We start from the raw sequence: 19,594 nt of genomic DNA on the forward strand, positions 1-19,594 counted from the left end.
CACTGGTCTACAAAGCCTTTGTCTGTAGCATCAAAGGCATTCTATCACCATACACTGCATTTTCAAATTACAGTGGTAGCACGTTAAAATTAGATTGCCATCATTTCCTCTCTGAAATCCTCCACACATTCACTTCTCATAAATAAAAACACTCAAAAAATAAACAAAAAAAGAAGAAAATTGAAATAACATAAGCATCTTTGTCATAAAAATGACAATAAATTATGTAATTGGCATCAGGAAGGATGTTAGGAAAAGAAAAATTAGACCAATTATGTTAGTGTGCTTCAAAATGTAAAGAGTCATTATATTTACATAGTTATGTTATACTAAAGAACTTAAGCATAGCAAATTTTAAAAATTATATTTATACAGTATATTTCAGTTGATAGGGTATTTTCACAAATAACTATTTTGTCCACAATGAAAACTCTATGAGAGAATATTATCCTCATTCTACATTTAAACTTTTCTTGGAGCCCATCATTTCCAATGACATGCATCTTACTCCCTGTTGGCTATCTTCCTCCCATCATAAGTTGTATCTTGGTTCTTATCATCACTCAGAACTAATTCTTCTTGGAAGACCTACATTAGAATAACTCACTCAACATGGTCTGTAACCTTCTACCTTTTCATTTCTTTATTCAATTATCCCCATTATACCTAGTCTCTAACTTTATTAAAGATAGGGAATTTAGACCCTTTTGCCCTATCTACCCGTCCTTACATCTTCACTTCCTTCTCTATCCAACTTAGTGCTAAAAATCAGGAGGATGAGTGATGAGCTATATTTGGCAGAGAGAGGTGAAGAAGAGAGAGACATCAGAGACATGGAGACAGAGAACACAAAGAGAAGGTCAAGTTTGGTGGGGAAATAAGAGTTTGATGGTGGAGGAGGCTGAGTATGAGATAACCTTGAGATATCCCTAGAGGAAGTTTAAAATAACCCAATGGGTATAAGGACCTAGAATTCAAAGAAGTCTGTGCTAGAGATATAAATCTGCTAATGAAATGTGTGTCCCTGGAGTATATACCCAACATATCACACAGAACAAAGAGAAAAGGGCCTGGCACTGAATGTTTAAGTGTTCTGATTTAATAGCTAGTCACTAAAGGATGAAACTGGGGCGGTGGTGGGGGGAGGCAAAAATTTAAAAAGGTAGGAAGAAAGTCAGTGGGGGTCTGTGACACGGAAGTTAACAGAAGAGAGTATTTCAAGGAAGAGAGTGGGGTCCACAATGTTAAAAGCTGCTGAGAATCCAAGTAAGGTCAACACGGAAAAATGTTCATTAGTGAAATGGAAGTCTATGCGTGATCTTTTAAGCTGTCAGAACTCATCAGGTCTTTCTCCTTTGGCTCTCTGCCTGTGCGTTTATTCTACCTGCCCTTCATGAAACAGGAAGAGTAAGATTCTCACTAGGAGGTTTTGGATTTGGGGAAGTAGTTTGGGGGAGGTGGATCTAGAGAAAGGAGCAAAACAAAGGTTAGAGAAAAATAAAACAAGTAACTCAGACAAAAGCAGGTAGCCAAGTATCTACAATCAATCAAAGACAAACAGTAGAATCTGGTACACGTTGTATACAAAGGCAGATTCTGTTGTGGTGACGCTTAGAAACTGTGGCTGATTTTTGAGATGAAGGGTGAAGAGAGAAGTGTATACACTCTTCATTTCACACAATGAATAATACATTTTCATACATTTCATTCTTTGTTCAGCCATAATCACTGGGGATTTTATCAGATTCTAGGGCACTCTTTCTCCAGCTCATGCACAATACATTTTAAAGTCAGAGTACTTTTCTCAAATATGTAGAATTCAATGAGAAATAATGTGTGAAATCATCAAACATTAATTCCTGGCATTTCCTAGGTGTCTAGCACACATTTTTTATTGAATTTGAATCCTTAGAAAATTATGAACTAATATCAAGGCACATTGTTTTTGATCCATATGCAGTGAAAATCTGATTACCTTGGATATCATCATTGAATGTGCAATACTGGTTTTGATACTTTCTCAGGAGCCGAAATGCATTTATATTGGCAAAATCTTCAAACTGAATAAGGCAGTTCATGCCATACCTATGGGACAAAACATTAGAAGAAGTTAATGAAATAACATTTAAAAATAAACCTTTAAAACTAGCCTATCAGTTCAGTTCAGTTCACTAGTCTATAGAAAAGGCAAAACATTATTTTCTTTTAAAGGTCCCATCTTGCTACTTAGTACAAATGTGAAATACAATGTAAGTTCAGTAAATATTTACTACATGCTCTACAGAAAAAGCATTTCACTGGCACTGTGACAAACCACAAAGATGACAAAAATATGGAACTTGCAGTAAAGAAGTTTAAAAGTTAGTAGAAACTAAGATATTCTGAAATATACGAAAGTACATGAAAAGTAATATAAAAGTGGTATAACAGATGCTGAGAAGACAGGCAACATTCCTTATTGGGCTTACAAACCAGGTAACAAATTGAGTTTTAATCACCTCATGATTTCAAAAGAGATGTAGGGTTCCACAAGCTGAGTAAATAGCAGAAGCAAAGTAACTGAAGTGAAATTTAGGAAACAAAAAAATCTTTAAAAAAACAGCAAGAAGCCTTATTTGGCTAAAATGGTAAGTGCAAGGGTGTAGCAAAAGTCAAAGTTAGAATTTTATGTTGGAAACCATAAAAATTCTAGCCTAGGATTCTGTTGTTTGTTCTACAGTTACAGTTAAAAACCTTTTGAGTTTCAAAGTATAGAGGTTTTTATTTCTGAAATTAACCTGTTTGAACCTTTATGACCATCCATAGCCTAGCCTTCCAAGGCAAGGGAAATTAACACCATTGATACCGCATGTATCCGAGAACTGCCAGGGAAAGCCTTATAGGCAGGAACCTCCTTGCTAGGTGATTTAGAGATACTTGGTCTCCAATCTCAGCTAGACTCTCACTGCCGTACTATTTGTGTGAGTCCTTTTATTGTCCTTGGTCAGCTTCCACTTCCACTGTACCCAAAGACCATTCCTCATCTTTGCCAATCTTTTAAAATCCTGACCTCTTAACTTTCTCCTACTTCCTGGCATAATGAGGGCATAATACATTACCTCCCTCGACTATTCTCCCCTCATTGCACCCCACATCTCTATCTTCAGCGCTACCCTTCAGGCATCAGTCAACAAGGTGTTCCTCTTCCTGCTCAAGGTAACTCACCACCAGTGCCCACATTTTCATCCCTTCTTTCTCAATTAGTTCCTTTCTCCTATCTATTACAATGCATTCTTCTGGACCTCTGATAGGCAGGCAAAAACTGAAGAGAAACCAAAGAATCTCTTGATGGAGGTGAAGGAGAAGAGTGAAAAAGCTGGCCTAAAACTCAATATTTAAAAAACTAAGATCATGGCATCCAGTCCCATTATTTCATGGCAAGTAGAAGGGGAAAAGGTGGAAGCAGTGACAGATTTCCTCTTCTTGGGTTCTAATATCACTACGGATGGTGATTGCAGCCATGAAATTAGAAGACAATTGCTTCTTGGCAGGAAAGCTATGACAAACTTAGACAGTATGTTAAAAAGCAAAGACATCACTTTGCCACCAAAGTCCATATAGTCAAGGCTTTGGTTTTTCTAATAGTCATGTACAGTTGTGAGAGCTGAACCATAAAGAAGGCAGTGTTGTAGAACTGAGGCTTTCAAACTGTGGTGCTGGAGAAGGCTCTTGAAGAGTCCCTTGGACTGTAAGGAGATCAAATCAGTCAATCCTAAAGGAATATTCACTGAAGGGACTGAAGTTGAAGCTGAAGCTCCAATACTTTGGCCACCTGATTGAATAGCTGACTTACTGGAAAAGATCCTGATGTTGGGAAAGATTGACGGCAAAAGGAAAAGGGGGCGATAGAGGATGAGATGGTTGGATGGCATCACCAATTCAATGGACATGAACTTGGGCAAACTCTGGGAGATAGTAAGGGTCAGGGAAGCCTGGCATGTTACAGACCATGGGGTCACAAAGAGTTGGACACAACTTGGCAACTGAACAACAACAACAACAACATTCTTCTGGACAAGCTCCTTCCTCTTTATCAACAGCTGATTTTGAGCTTCTCATCAGAGGCAGAAATGAGATGTCTTGACCCCAAGTGTTTCCTATCTTTTCCTTTTAATGTACATGAAATAATAGTTTATAGTTTACATTGTTCTCCATGCTCTGTCATTTACCTTCTGCCCTCACAACTCTACTAAAATTGTGTGCATTAAAATTAGAATACTTCTGAAATAAAAATCCAAGGAACATTGTTTTCAAACCTTAATTGACTAGAGCTCTTTGCTGCATTTCCACTAATTCTGTTTCTTTTTTCTTGAAACTCTATTCCCTAGGCTTCTGTGATAGCATGCCTTTCAGTGCCTTCCCCCAAACTACTGATCATTTCTTCTTTCTCCCTTAGGGAATTCTTAGCATGCAAACATTAGTGTTTCCCACGACTCTGTCCTTGGTCTACAGCATGATGTGCGTGCGTGCCTGTGTGTGTGTGTCCTGACAGATGTGATCCTACTCACAGTTTTAATCACTAACTACATACAGTGATTCCCAAATGTATGCTTCTAGTCTAATCCTGTGAACGTCAAACTTATAAATCTCATGATCAGCTGGATAATTTCATTTGAACAAACCTCAAATTAAAAAAACTCAGAATTAAACTCATTATATTCCCAAAGAAAATATTAACTACTCAGCAAACAGTTGTTGGATGAATGTAACTTACAAATACCTTTTCATTTAAGCTCAAGGTACAGTCTTAGAGATAAGGAAAGCCTTGAGTTCCTGGTAAGCTGGGGAGGGGAGATTTGCATTCAGCTCTGCCTGACAATATGGAAGAGTCTGATGTTTAAAGTAAACTTTAAGTTTATGCTTGATTCTTTTCTGTTACACTGTAGGTCATTACATATACCTTTAAGTATGTATCTTTGAGTAATGCCAAGTTCTAAAACTAAGGAGACATACAACAGAAAAGTTTTATAAAGTTTAATCAGAAAAATAAACTAGTGCAAAGACTGATTAGTGCAAAGGACCGAACAGGAGCTATGTTTCATTGCAAACCAACTGTTAATAGAAAGATGCCAAGCATAGGTCTGGTTTTTCAGTGTTTGTTATGGTCCTACCTCTTCATGGTGAGTCTGTCTCCTCAAGACTTAAACAAACACCTTCTTATAAATCATCTATTCTGTATTTCTAACCCAGATGACTTACTGAAACTCAATCATCTTCATGGAACATTTCCAAAGCTAAGTAGTCTCTTGACTCGCAACCTCAACAATTTTTTTTTTTTTAATGAAAACATGTATTTCCCTGTCTCAGAGATCCAAAGACTAAAGCTATTGTCTTACTGTCTCTTTTTTTTTTTAACACATTGTATTCATTTAATTACTATTTTCTATCATTTCTGGGGCTTCCCAGGTGGAGCTAGTGGTAAAGAACCCACCTGCCAATGCAGGAGACATAAGAGATGCTGGTTCTATCCCCTGGAGGGAGGGCATGGCAATCCACTCCAGTATTCTTGCCTGGAGAATCCCATGGCAGAGGAGGCTGGTGGGCTACAGTCCACTGAGTTGTATGGAGTCAGACACGACTGAAGCAACTTAGCACACATCATTTTTACTATTTAAATATTATTGGAGCCAAAGAAATTAGTCTTGCTCCTGCTAGGGCTGCAAAAAGTCTATTGGTCTCTCTGCTTCCCTCAAGCATGTGATACAGAGCTGCCAAACTGTGATGAACAGCAACTTCCTCCAGCTACTCCTGTGCTCTAAATTCAGAGTGGATTGCTGTGACGTTGACAGCCAAATTCCTCAAACTCAAGGGCCTATAATCAAATACTATCTTTTCAATTGCTTTATCTCTCCCTGTATCCCAGGGTAAGTCCCTTCCCCACTGCACCACTTTTCTCCACTCTCAAACATGCCATGTCCTCCGTCCCACATCTTTATTTTTCTCCTTTAGTTTTTACGGGGGCATGATTGCTTCACAAAGTTGCCTTAGTTTCCGTTGAGTAGCAAAGTGAATCAGCTGCATGTATACATGTGAACACATGCCCTCTTTTGGGATTTCCTTCCCATTTACATCACCACAGAGTTCCCCCTATGTCTTTAGTAAGGCACTACCATTGCAAATCACCATTACTCTTGAATTAGCAAATATTTTCTGTATCAATTACATTGGGTTTAAAACTGCTAATGTGTAGATGTCTCATTAACTCGATTAAAAGTTCTTAAGAGACTTAAAACTAAAAAAAAAAGAGAGAGAGAGAGACTTAAAACTCTATCCAACAGTACTACTTCAGTAGAGAAAAGATCAAGCGAATATAAAATGTAAGCAAAAATTTACTTCATACAATAAGAATAACTGATAGCTTAGTAATCTGCACTGCTGAATACCACGACTACCAGCTGCTTTGAATGTTGCATCAGAGCAGTGCTCAGTCATGCGCCCGTGCTCACTTCGTCCAGTCTGACTGCTTGGGACCTCAAGGACTGTAGCCCACCAGACTCCTCTGGACATGGACTTTTCCAGGCAAGAATACTGCATCAGAGTAGGTTTTCCCTTTATTTGCCCAAATTCCAGAAGTTTTAGTGTTTAGCATTTTTCACACTAGTTAAAAAAAAAAAGCATAATCTTTCTATTATTTAAATAGACATGACTCATTTTAGAATGAGTCTCTACTATTTAACAAGAAACTAAATCAAATTCATGTTACTTTTTTTAAAAGAATTGGCACTAAGTAGGCTATAGAAGCTTTCAATATCAATAGTTTCTGTTAATAGAAGTAAAAAGATTAGTCTAGTCAAACCAAGAGTTTTCAAAGAACTCATTTAGTATTATAAGATCTAAACATATTTTTCTCTTTTGGATAAATTCCAAAATACAAACAGGAATTTAAATCACATTAAATTATGTAAGTCACAATCACTCTTATAATTTTCTTCATATTTATTTGTCTCTCCTTTGAAACTGCTAATTTTCTACAGTTACCTAAGAAAATAAATTTCTACAAAACTGTTTTTTCCATCAGCATTTTAAAATTCTGTTCCTTATTCTTTTGTCTTTCTATCAAAGTTATTTTGGAAATATTAGTTATTTGACCAGAAGACTTTCTACAGTAGTCCTTTAGGTCATTAAAAGAAGTAATATTTCAGCCCAACTAAGCAGTATTAGAAAATTCCCATATGAGCAAAAACACTAATAGGATACAAATTAATAAGAAGTTAACGGTCTAAAAGTTCTACTGCCAGATTCTTATTAATAAATTTTCCAATACTTTCCACTCTGCCCCTAGGTCTATCTTCCCAGTTTTCCACCAACTCCTTTTCCAGTACACAATCTGTTCTTCATTTGGTCTTTTCTCTCCTTCAAGTTCATTCTTCCTAGTTTCACTTCTGTACGCTGAAGAAAGTTACTTCAGCTTTGCACTGACTATCCCCGTAGTGAAACCAAGGAGGATCCCATGGGATTCCTAGGCATAGAAGTCTTTCTGTCTCCTGTTTCTTGATTGTAAAGAATAGCCTTCAACCTCCATGAACTACCCCGAATTCCTAAGGGCACAGAAAAACAGTTACTAATCAGGGAAGGGAGGGGATGCAGAGACACAAGAGGAGAAGCCAATAAACAATAATGCAGCCTTTGAGGCAGGGTCCCTCATTTTTCACTTCTTGTTAATATTAGGCCTATAATTCTGAGACAGTCTCAGGGCTTCCTGGTGGCTCACTGGTAAAGAATCCATCTGCCAATGCAGGAGACACAAGTTTGATCTCTGATCTGGGAGGATCCCACGTGCCATGGAGCAGCTAAACGCATGCACCACGATGATTGAGCATGTCATCTAGATCCTGGGAGCTGCAACTACTGAAGCCCACGTGTGCCAGGGCCTGTGCCCCACGGCAACAAGAGAAGCCACCACAATCAGAAGCCTGTGCACTGCAACTAGAGGGTCACCCCCGCTCGCCACAGCTAGAGAAAAGCCCACGAAGCAAAGAAGACCCAGCACGGTCAAAAATAAATTAAAAAATTATTTTTTAAAAAAGTTTCAAAGTACCAAATTCTGATACCATAATGCTATATAATGCCACTCTAGGAAACTGTTTAGCTATCCTGATTAAAAATTACTAAAATGTTAAGAATGGGTAAAAGCGTCTCCATGGTTACAAATCATTACCCTTTAGAAAAAAAACCTTAGCAGAGAAGCAAACTCTGTGGCAGCAACTGATCACCCCAAACATAAACATCAGTCAAGCACCGTCTGGTGTTCATCACGGCTCCGTCCCGTGGCTCCTTCTCTGGCCCCTAAGCAGCCCCTCTTCACAAAGCATGTTTTCAGACAGTGTCCTCCCATGCGTTGCCCCCGCTGCATCATGTACTGTGGTCCAGAAGCACCAGATGCTCTGTTATTACGTTCCAAAGCCCCAGAGCCTTGTGGTTACAGGATGTGAGGAGGAATCAGAGCCTTCTCAGTTCTATTCCCGGACCTACTACTTACTTGGTCCCGTGGTTTGGAGCTGTTTCCAACTTCTCTGTGGTTAAAATGAAGTCCCCACAATATGATTTGCCTTCAGTGTTTAGGACACAATGTGGTCAGGCTATAAATTTATAATGTTTTCTAAGTGAAATCTGGGGATAGGCATAGGTAGTAAAGGAGCACACAAGAGGCCTTATCATTTACAAAAGGGTATTTTAGAACCGTTCCTTAGAGAATACCGCCGATCAGTTTTCATTTCATGAATTTTCTCTACCTGGTAGTTAACTCTGATTTGAGTCCTAAAGATTTAGAGAGAGGCATCCTGAATTCATTTTGTGATACAAGCATCTTGCATCATATAATGAAAGAAAGCCATGGAAGGGATATTTTGTTCCAGATTGAACCAGCCTTGTCACTATGAAATTATAAGCAGTGGAACACAAGGATGTTAGCCAACTGGACTCTACATGACTAGGAAAAGAACCTACTATTTCATGATCAAAATATCACATAAAACAGTGGGTATATAGTTTTAGAAGTGAACAGAAATACCACCCATAAAATTAATATGTAAAAACTGCAGAGAACTTTCTCTTGTGGCACTGTTAAATTAGACAAAACCCTTATTACAGTTGACGGTACTTACTAAGTGCCAGATATAGTTCTCCACACTTCATGGGAATTATCTCATTTAACTCTCTCGGCAACTCAATGGGGAAGGCAGTTATTATCCATTTTACATATGAAGAAACTGAGTTCAGAGGGATTTAGGTCCATGGTTGAGTTCATGCTGCTAATAACTAGTAGAGTAGGGGCTGAACCACAGGGCCAGTGGTTTTAACTACTTTATATACTGGCTTCTACAGAGCACCAAAGTCAACATCAAAGAAGTGCTTTCTTTAGAAAGAAAGGGACTGTACTGAAAAAATAAGGGAGTTATAACTTTATCATAAAATTTTAATATAATGCATCTGTATGCATTCAGTATAATAGGTTATTTTTGTATTAAAAAGTGTATGGGCAGATGTTGGTGACAACATTAGTCTTTCTTTGATTACAAGCTATTAAGAAGTCACTGTTTAACTAGGTCGACCAAGCATATTTTGACTTAATAAATTTTTTTAGGATTTATTAACAGATGCAAAAAGCTGATTCATTCAAAAACACCTTGATACTGGGAAAGATCACGGGCAGGTGGAGTAGGGGGCAACAGAGGATAAGATGGCTGGATGGCATCACCAACTCAATGGACTTGAGTTTGAGGAGATAGTGAAGGACTGGGGAGCCTGGCATGCTGAAGTTCATAGGGAAGCAAAGAGTCAGACACAACTTGGCGACTGAACAACAATGAACAATTACGTATGTAGAATTATGCAGCATTTAAGATCCAGAGCATTTTAGCTCTGATGGGTACCTTAAAGACAAATTACTCATTTTCAATAATGTAACTGAGCAACTTGAGCAGCAAACAGGAAACATGGATCTTGTCCTTAAAATGCTTACAGTCTCACTGGGAAGACAAAAGATACAAGTAATTTAAAGAGGGTTCAAATTAAAAGCAAAATCAGTGATACACAAAGAGATCACTATGGTATTTAGGGAAGACAACATGAATTAAGTTGAGGTTTAAACTAAGCCCTTAGATAGGATTCCAATGAGAAAGACTGAGGTGGGAAATAAACCCACAGAGGTCTCAGAGTTGGTGCTTAAGGACAATAGTTTTAGGAACTTAAGATCAATAATGGCCACTGAATTTCAGATTATATATAGCCTTGAATGCTAGAATAAGTCATTTGAAGTTGACTGAAATTCTCTTTGGTAAGAACCATTCAAGTTTAGTTTTTCCTTGTCAGTAAGAATTAAGAAAATGTGTTTACTCCTTTGTTAACCTACTGTAATGGCCCCAATTCCTACTACTTTGTTTCTGTATTATTTCCTAACATTTGGATAATATCTTTCATTTTTCTTATTATTCTTTCTGTTATATTTCCTGACAATTATTCTCTTTGACACTGGAAATTGTAAACACTTCTTTCCTCCTATAATCATTTCCTTATTAAGTTCACTCATGCATGGGGATTCAGTAATCATCTTCAGATGAATAACTTCTAAATTGATAATTTATGTCACTAATCCTTTTTTTTTTTTTTTCCAGTGGGTTTTGTCATACATTGATATGAATCAGCCATGGATTTACATGTATTCCCAATCCCGATCCCCCCTCCCACCTCCCTCTCCACCCGATCCCTCTGGGTCTTCCCAGTGCACCAGGCCCGAGCACTTGTCTCATGCATCCCACCTGGGCTGGTGATCTGTTTCACCATAGATAGTATACATGCTGTTCTTTTGAAATATCCCACCCTCACATTCTCCCACAGAGTTCAAAAGTCTGTTCTGTATTTCTGTGTCTCTTTTTCTGTTTTGCATATAGGGTTATCGTTATCACCTTTCTAAATTCCATATATATGTGTTAGTATGCTGTAATGTTCTTTATCTTTCTGGCTTACTTCACTCTGTATAATGGGCTCCAGCTTCATCCATCTCATTAGGACTGGTTCAAATGAATTCTTTTTAATGGCTGAGTAATATTCCATGGTGTATATGTACCACAGCTTCCTTATCCATTCGTCTGCTGATGGGCATCTAGGTTGCTTCCATGTCCTGGCTATTATAAACAGTGCTGCGATGAACATTGGGGTGCACGTGTCTCTTTCAGATCTGGTTTCCTCAGTGTGTATGCCCAGAAGTGGGATTGCTGGGTCATATGGCAGTTCTATTTCCAGTTTTTTAAGAAATCTCCACACTGTTTTCCATAGCGGCTGTACTAGTTTGCATTCCCACCAACAGTGTAAGAGGGTTCCCTTTTCTCCACACCCTCTCCAGCATTTATTGCTTGTAGACTTTTGGATAGCAGCCATCCTGACTGGCGTGTAATGGTACCTCATTGTGGTTTTGATTTGCATTTCTCTAATAATGAGTGATGTTGAGCATCTTTTCATGTGTTTGTTAGCCATCTGTATGTCTTCTTTGGAGAAATGTCTGTTTAGTTCTTTGGCCCATTTTTTGATTGGGTCATTTATTTTTCTGGAATTGAGCTGCAGGAGTTGCTTGTATATTTTTGAGATTAATCCTTTGTCTGTTTCTTCATTTGCTATTATTTTCTCCCAATCTGAGGGCTGTCTTTTCACCTTACTTATAGTTTCCTTTGTAGTGCAAAAGCTTTTAAGTTTCATTAGGTCCCATTTGTTTAGTTTTGCTTTTATTTCCAATATGCTGGGAGGTGGGTCATAGAGGATCTTGCTGTGATTTATGTCGGAGAGTGTTTTGCCTATGTTCTCCTCTAGGAGTTTTATAGTTTCTGGTCTTACATTTAGATCTTTAATCCATTTTGAGTTTATTTTTGTGTATGGTGTTAGAAAGTGTTCTAGTTTCATTCTTTTACAAGTGGTTGACCAGTTTTCCCAGCACCACTTGTTAAAGAGGTTGTCTTTTTTCCATTGTATATCCTTGCCTCCATACTTAGGAGTATATCTACCTAAAGAAACAAAAGACCTATACATAGAAAACTATAAAACACTGATGAAAGAAATCAAAGAGGACACAAACAGATGGAGAAACATACCGTGTTCATGGATTGGAAGAATTAATATTGTCAAAATGGCTATTCTACCCAAAGCAGTCTATAGATTCAATGCAATCCCTATCAAGCTACCAACGGTATTTTTCACAGAACTAGACCAAAGAATTTCACAATTTGTATGGAAATACAAGAAACCTCGAATAGCCAAAGTAATCTTGAGAAAGAAGAATGGAACTGGAGGAATCAACCTGCCTGACTACTACAAAGCCACAGTCATCAAGACAGTATGGTACTGGCACAAAGACAGAAATATAGATCAATGGAACAGAATAGAAAGCCCAGAGATAAATCCACAAACCTATGGACACCTTATCTTTGTCACTAATCCTTTAAAGAAACTCCATGTTGCCAAAATGATAGTAAGAAAGGCATGGAGAAATGTTATATTGTGAACCTTTCTCTAATGAGGAATAAATGCATATATGATAATATTTTAATATGTTATCAACAATTCGTACTGTTATTTATAGTATCAGATGTATACATAGTATCAAAAAATTAACAACTTTATAACACCAAGGACAAACAATGTATCATCAACAAAATAGAATTATTTTCTTTGGTTGTCATCTACTTCTCAAAAAAAATAGCAGGACTTGCTAAAATTTAAGTTCCTAAAAAAAAAAAAAAAAAAAAAATTCCTTAAATATCAACAAATTCTGAAACTTCATTTATAACTAAAATTTATATTTAGTGTATTTTACTCAAAAACATTTCAGAATTACATCATGCATACAAAATCAATGAAATCTTTTCTCTAACAATTCTAGTTTAATATAATAATATTAAACTTCGAGAAATTCTCAACTTTTTTCCTTACAAAACAGATCCAAATTTTTCCTATTTCCACCAATATCAAAATACTATAATCAATTTTATTTTGCCTTCTACCTTATACTCTAGTGGTCAAGCTCTGTTATACCTTCTTCTGATACACTTTTCATAGTAATTGTTATGCTTTCTAGACTAAGTGCCTCAATTCAAGTCTAGGTTCTTTGGACCACATCACTGCCATAGTACTACAATCTACTGGTTAGTCTCCTTGCTTTTGTATACTGCCCGATTGAAACCAGTTTACACAGTAAGAAAATGAAAAAATATGTTTATCCTATTTTAAAGCAGGTCCTCTGTAATGTGATCTCATCTAAACTTATATCCCCTTATTCTCAAAAAGAAACCTTATCCTTCCTTTCTTCCTTTATTTATTCACTTACCAAATAATATACTGAGCACCTACTAATGCTTGTGCTTAGTCGTGTCCAACTCTTTGTCCAGGCTCCTCTGTCCACGGGATTCTCCAGGCAGGGATACTGGAGCGGGTTGCCATACCCTCCCTCAGGGGAGTACCTACTACGGATGAGGACTTGTTCCAGGTGCAGTTGACATTTCTGACCTCAAAGAGTTTATAGTCTTATGGTAGATACAGTAAGTAGGAGAATATAATGCAGTCTGGTAAGTACTGTAACAGAGGAAATTCAGGATTCCAAAACAGAGCAGGGTCACCAATCAAGAATTAAGAGGATTAGCAAAGGCTTTCTAGAAGAAGCTAAAGTCTGAAGGATGAGTAGGAGTTTATCAAAAGGAAGAAGACTCTATGAGGAACAGGGAATATGTTCAAAGGCCCAAGGTGAAATAAATAAATGGCATATTTCAAGAACTGAAATAAGTTATGATTAAATCACAAGGCTTGATGGAAAAAAAGACAAGAATTACGGCTATAGAGGTAAGTAGAGCAAGATGATGCAGGTCCTCTAACCGGTGTTAAGGGGTTTGCACACCTGATCCTATAAATAGGACATTAAACAGGAGTGTAATATGATCAATTTGTATTTTAGCCTACCTAGACTAGATCACAAAGACATCCTGTATGATCAGGATGAAGAATGGCATAGAGAGAAGCAGGACCAGATGTAGGAAGCTTTCTTAAGAGGCTGCCACTAACCAAGCCTGCATCTGGAATGAGAGTGGGGATGGGGAGAAGGAGGTGGATTTGAGAAACATTCAGGAGACAGAAGGGACTGTGTTAGGTGAAGAGGAGCAGATAATGAGTAGTAGATGAGAAATCTTTTTTCTTTAAAAAAGAAATCAAGGATGAATTCCAAGTTTCTAATTTGGACCACTTGGTGAGGATGGAGTATTAAAAAAAAAAAAAAACAACAAGAAATCTTAGAAGAAGCAGGTTTAGTAGGGAAGATAATGAGTTCTGCTTTGGAAACACTGCTTTAGAGCAACCTCAGAGATATTCAAGCAGAGGAAGTTGTGAAAAATTAAGGTGTGTGACTTCAGTATATCAGAGTTTGAGCAGCTGCCCATGAAGATAAGGCCCATGATGCAGCCACAAGTGGGAGTCTAAAGTGGTGTGGGATAAAGGCCATCAGAAATGAGACCCGAAGAACAAGAAAGCCTCCCAAACACACTATCCATATGGAAGGAAAGTCAGTGGAAAGAAAGGCTCTGAGAATGACTAAGAATTAGAGGTTAGTTAAGAAAGTGGGAGAAGACAGAGATAAGATAAACCTAATTGACATAAACATCGAAGATGCCGGGGGAGGGCTTACATAAGGATGAAGGAAGAACAGTCTAAAAGGGACAGACGGGAGAAGGTGCTGATCTCACCTCCCAACCCTCAAACACGGTGTGGACCAACAAGCATGACTTTCTGAAAGCTCTGCAGGGATTTCCCTGGTGGTTGACTGGCTAAGACTCCACATTCCCAACACAGGGGGCCTGAGTTTGATCCCTGTTCAGGGAACTAGATCCCACATGCCACAACTAAGAGCTGGCACAGTTAAATTAAATATATAAAAATATATATGTAATATATATTTATATATTAGAGAAATTTATTTTATATATATATGTGTGTGTGTATATATATATATATATACTTGAAAGAAAGAAAGCAGTTCAAGAAAAGTAGAGGTCTTAAATAAAAGTCATAATTCAGGAAAGCAGGAAGGCAAAGGAACCATCCAGCGAGTCAGTTAGGGAGCCTTATTAAGGAACAGATTTCCAAAGGCAGAGTGGAAAGTTTTGAGAGGGAAGGGAATGTTGGGGGTTTGGTTTAGGGGAAAGGAAACACAAAACTTGAAATATGAAAAAGCATGAAGTATGTGAAAGGGTACATGGGAACAGACAAATGGCATGTTATTTTTACATTAAAATGGGAGACTAATGTGAAGCAGAAAGTGAAGAGGAACTAAAGAGCCTCTTGATGAGGGTGAAAGAGGGGAGTGAAAAAACTGGCTTAAAATTCACCATTCAAAAAGCTAAAATCATGGTATCTGGTCCCATCACTTCATGGCAAACAGAAGAGGAAAAAATGGAAACAATGACAGATTTTATCTTCTTGGGCTCCAAAGTCACTGCGGACGGTGACTGCAGCCATGAAATTAAAAGATGCTTGCTCCCTGGAAGGAAAGATATGACAAACCTAGACAGTGAATTAAAGCAGAGACATCGCTTTGCCCACAAAGCTCCATATAGTCAAAGCTATGGTTTTTCCAGTAGTCAGGTATGGATGTGAGAGTTGGACTATAAAGAAGGCTGAGCACCAAAGAATTGATACTTTTGAACTGTGGTGTTGGAGAAGACTCTTGAGAGTCCCTTGGACTGCAAGGAGATCAAACCAATCAATCCTAAAGGAAATCAGTCCTGAATATTCATTGGAAAGGCTGATGCTGAAGTTGATGCTCCAATACTTTGGCCACCTGATGCCAAAAGCTGACTCACTGGAGAAGACCCTGAGGCTGGGAAGGATTGAAGGCAAAAGAAGACTGAAGCGGCAGAGGATGAGATGATTAGATAGCATCACTGACTCAATGGACATGAATTTGAGCAAACTCGGGGAGACAGTGAAGGACAGGGAAACCTGGCACGCTGCAATCTATGGGGTCACAAAGAGTTGGACATGACCTGGTGATTGAACAACAATGCTCAGAGGCCACATGATAGACTGCAAAGGTGGATTGCGAGGAGGTGGGTTTATGGCTGGGTGAAAGTTGCATCCTGGTGTCTATGAGTTGAGCAGCGCCGGTAACAGGCTCAAATCCTCAGGGCAGCTCTGACTCTAATGGACAGATCTCTGCTTCAACATGCCACTGTGTTTTAATCCTTCCTTTCTAGTATGCATGAATTCCTATGCCCAGAATGCCTTCATATAAAATATGCAGAAATTTGGAAAATGCTTCTGTAAACTCCATCTACAAACTTACCATAGAGATTTAAAAGTCTCTATGCATGTTCCAGTAAATACCTTATCCACAACCTCAATCATGTCATTTACTTTTGCAGATTGAATCACTAAATCTGTCTGTGCTTCCTTCCCAATTTAGTTTAGATCAAACTGTTTATTTCTAAAAGCCAAGAACTTCCACAAAACACCAGGAATCAAGCTTTGAGCAGCAAAGAGAATTGTATGTGATTTTGCTGCAGATTATCAGAGCCATAAAATTTTCAAGCTAGAAAGGTCCTTGGAGACCATTTAACAACAAGGAATGCCCAGGAAGGTTATTAAATAAAACCCAGGATGACAGGAGCAGGCACTAGTGAGTGTCGCTAACTAAGAGAAAAGCCAGAAGGCCCAAGTAAAGCAGCCACTTATGATACCAGACTTTTTTGATGTAGGAAAATATCTTATTTCAGACTATAAAAACCCAGAATATTTATATTTTCACAGATACTTGTAAGAATTTATAAATTCAAGTAAATATGAACACTATCCTCAGAGTGTCCGCTTTCATACTATTTATCCAATGATGCTGCAAACTGTTCAACTATTTTCAAAGTGACTTTAAAATCAATTCTATTACTCTTATCATTTGGATAAGGAAATGGCAACCCACTCCACTATCCTTGCCTGGAGAATCCCATGGTCAGAGAAGTCTGGCAAGCTACATGGGGGTCACAAGAGTTGGACACGACGTAGTGACTACACCACCACCACTCTTATCATTCTATACTTTAGGTAATTTTATTCCTTCTTTGTTAACTAACAATAAAAAGAATCTGAAGAAATAGTTGTGAACAAGAACTAGATCTAAATACTGACTTGGATCAATATTCTCTGTTCTCTGACTGTTCTTAAGAATCACTATCAGTATCAAAGGATTTTTCTTTAAATCCCATTATTGTGATATTTAAAAGAATTACTAAAAGTTCTAAAGATAATATTCAGAGAAGCATTCCAAAAGTACTACAAATATTGGCAGTAATCATTGTACAGATTTCTAGGATATTACCTGAAAAGAGATAACACTCATTAGCATTTAACTTTGTATTAAAAGGAATCAATCACACTATTTTATAGGGAAACCTCAAAATCAATTTAAAAATGAAAAAGGGCTTTGCATGTACCACTACTTACAAACTTGGAAAGATGATATCCATTCTTATGCCACCGTATAAGAGGAATCTATGCATATTATTCAATAAAAATCTGAGAACTGTACGTTTGGAACTAGCTGAAGGCACAAATCCGACATAAAGGACAAACCTGGCCTCTCTGGCACAGTCGTCTGGACTAACGTCCAAGTTTGAACACTAACCATTTTCCATAACGAGAACCCATCTACCAATAATTTGCCCTGAAGTTATATCTATTTATATTTCCATATTAACAGAATTTCTTGTGGGAGTATTATTATCTAATACTAACAAAAATGCCAAAAATATCATATTTCCCGCTTTCTTTTTTTTCCCCCACTTTCTTATAAGCCGTTTTCTTCCCACATACTAGGGATTTCATGAACTCAGTCATCACGTGTTCCAGTGATGCTGAAGGTCTTAAGCCCAAACTGCTTAAGATTGTGTCTACTGGAACCTGTGTGGGTACATTTACTTGCATGTCAATGACTTTATTCCCCCCTTAAAATAGCTCAATAATTAGTTTAAGTGATCTAAAATCTAACATACTACAATTAGAACCCTATTGCAGAGTCCTTACTTAATTCTGAACCATCCTTGGGGACAAAATCTGACACAGTTCTGAGAATTGTTTTGACTTCCTTTTGCATTAAATCATTTTTAAATGACTCTGACGCTTTTTTTGAAGTAACAGTGTGCTTAGTCGCTCGGTAGTGTCAGACTCTTTGCGACCCCGTGGACTGTAGCCCACCAGGCTCCTCTGTCCATGGGAATCTCCAGGCAAGAATACTGGAGTGGGTTGCCGTTCCCTTCTCCAGGGGATCTTCCCCACCCAGGGATCAAACCCGCATCTCTTATGTCTCCTGCATTGGCAGGTGGGTTCTTTATTATCTGAGCCACCAGGGAAACCCTTTTGAATTAACAAGTATGCATATATTTCAGTCTAAGTCTTCAAGAATGCAACTCTTTCTCTGCCAAACTGACATATTTCCAAAACCTGATTTTTTACAAGGGTGTGCGAAAGTATGACAACTTGTCATATGTAAACTAATAGTTTTATTCTGGCATCACTGAGAAATACGAGCCAAGACAAAGTGTTTCTATGCCTAAAGCAGTACTTCCTGAAAAACAACACTTAAGAGGAAGCTAATAATCCAATGGGCTTAGAATCTAACTACCTATTCTGCCTCTTTACTTACAAATTGAGTCTTTGGGGCCAAATTCTGTGTTTGCACCACCTTTCTGAGAACTCATTTTACAATCCTAAAATAATAAAAGGAAGTGAAAAAATATACTCAACAGAGGTCATTAACAACACATACCACTATGCAAAGTATTCAAGTTTTGAAAAATCTGACTCTGTTAGAAATCTGATTAGTGAAAGTTAAGGAAATAAAAACCTGATAATTTTGCTCTCCATGCAGTCCCAATGAAGAACAGCGGTAGCCCCTCTGATGAGAGATTTCTGAATAAAACTATTATTACTGATGAGGTAGATATACATGGCAAGATGTCTAAATTTTGCATTGTCCAGGAGTATTTTGATACACCCATTTTTCATGTGGAAGAAACATAAGTAACTTCTGAAAAAAAGTAGTTAGAATTCACATGTGTAAGAATAATAGAATCCCACTCTTACTTCTGAGCAACAGTAGACTGATGAAAGTCTAGACAGTGCTTCCCAGGTGGCGCTGTGATAAAGAATCCACCTGCCAACGCAGGAGATGCAGGTTTGATCCCTGAGCTGGGAAGATCCCCTGGAGGAGGAAATGACAACCCACTCCTGTATTCTTGCCTGGAGAATTCCAGGGACAGAGGACACTGGCAAGCTACCATCCATAGGGTCCTAAAGAGCCAGTCATGACGGAGCAACTGAGCATGCACATGAAAATCAAGAGAAATACTGACTCGATTTCTCCTATCTTTGTTTTATATATTTATGTATATACATAAATATTGTATATATATGATCCACTTCACCACTGATAATTCACTAGAGACTATTTGAAGAATAGGAACACAGATACAAGATATCTGATAACCTTTTATAATAAACTAATAGGTTCAACATTCTCCTCATTCAGTCTTAACTG

The 19,594-nt window shown here is 37.9% G+C and overlaps 1 protein-coding gene across 2 annotated transcripts in view; it reads right to left on the minus strand.

The window, feature by feature from the left end:
• ME1 (malic enzyme 1) overlaps positions 1–19,594 on the minus strand; it is a 209,083-nt gene that overhangs the window by 40,420 nt on the left and 149,069 nt on the right. For both annotated transcript variants that reach the window (XM_043889744.1, XM_043889745.1), the window contains exon 7: positions 1,976–2,085. In XM_043889744.1, the coding sequence (XP_043745679.1) occupies positions 1,976–2,085 (110 nt within the window). The remainder of the gene's footprint in view (positions 1–1,975; positions 2,086–19,594) is intronic.

Source organism: Cervus elaphus, chromosome 28, assembly GCF_910594005.1.
Source record: "Cervus elaphus chromosome 28, mCerEla1.1, whole genome shotgun sequence".
In the NCBI taxonomy this organism is placed as follows: Eukaryota; Metazoa; Chordata; class Mammalia; order Artiodactyla; family Cervidae; genus Cervus; species Cervus elaphus.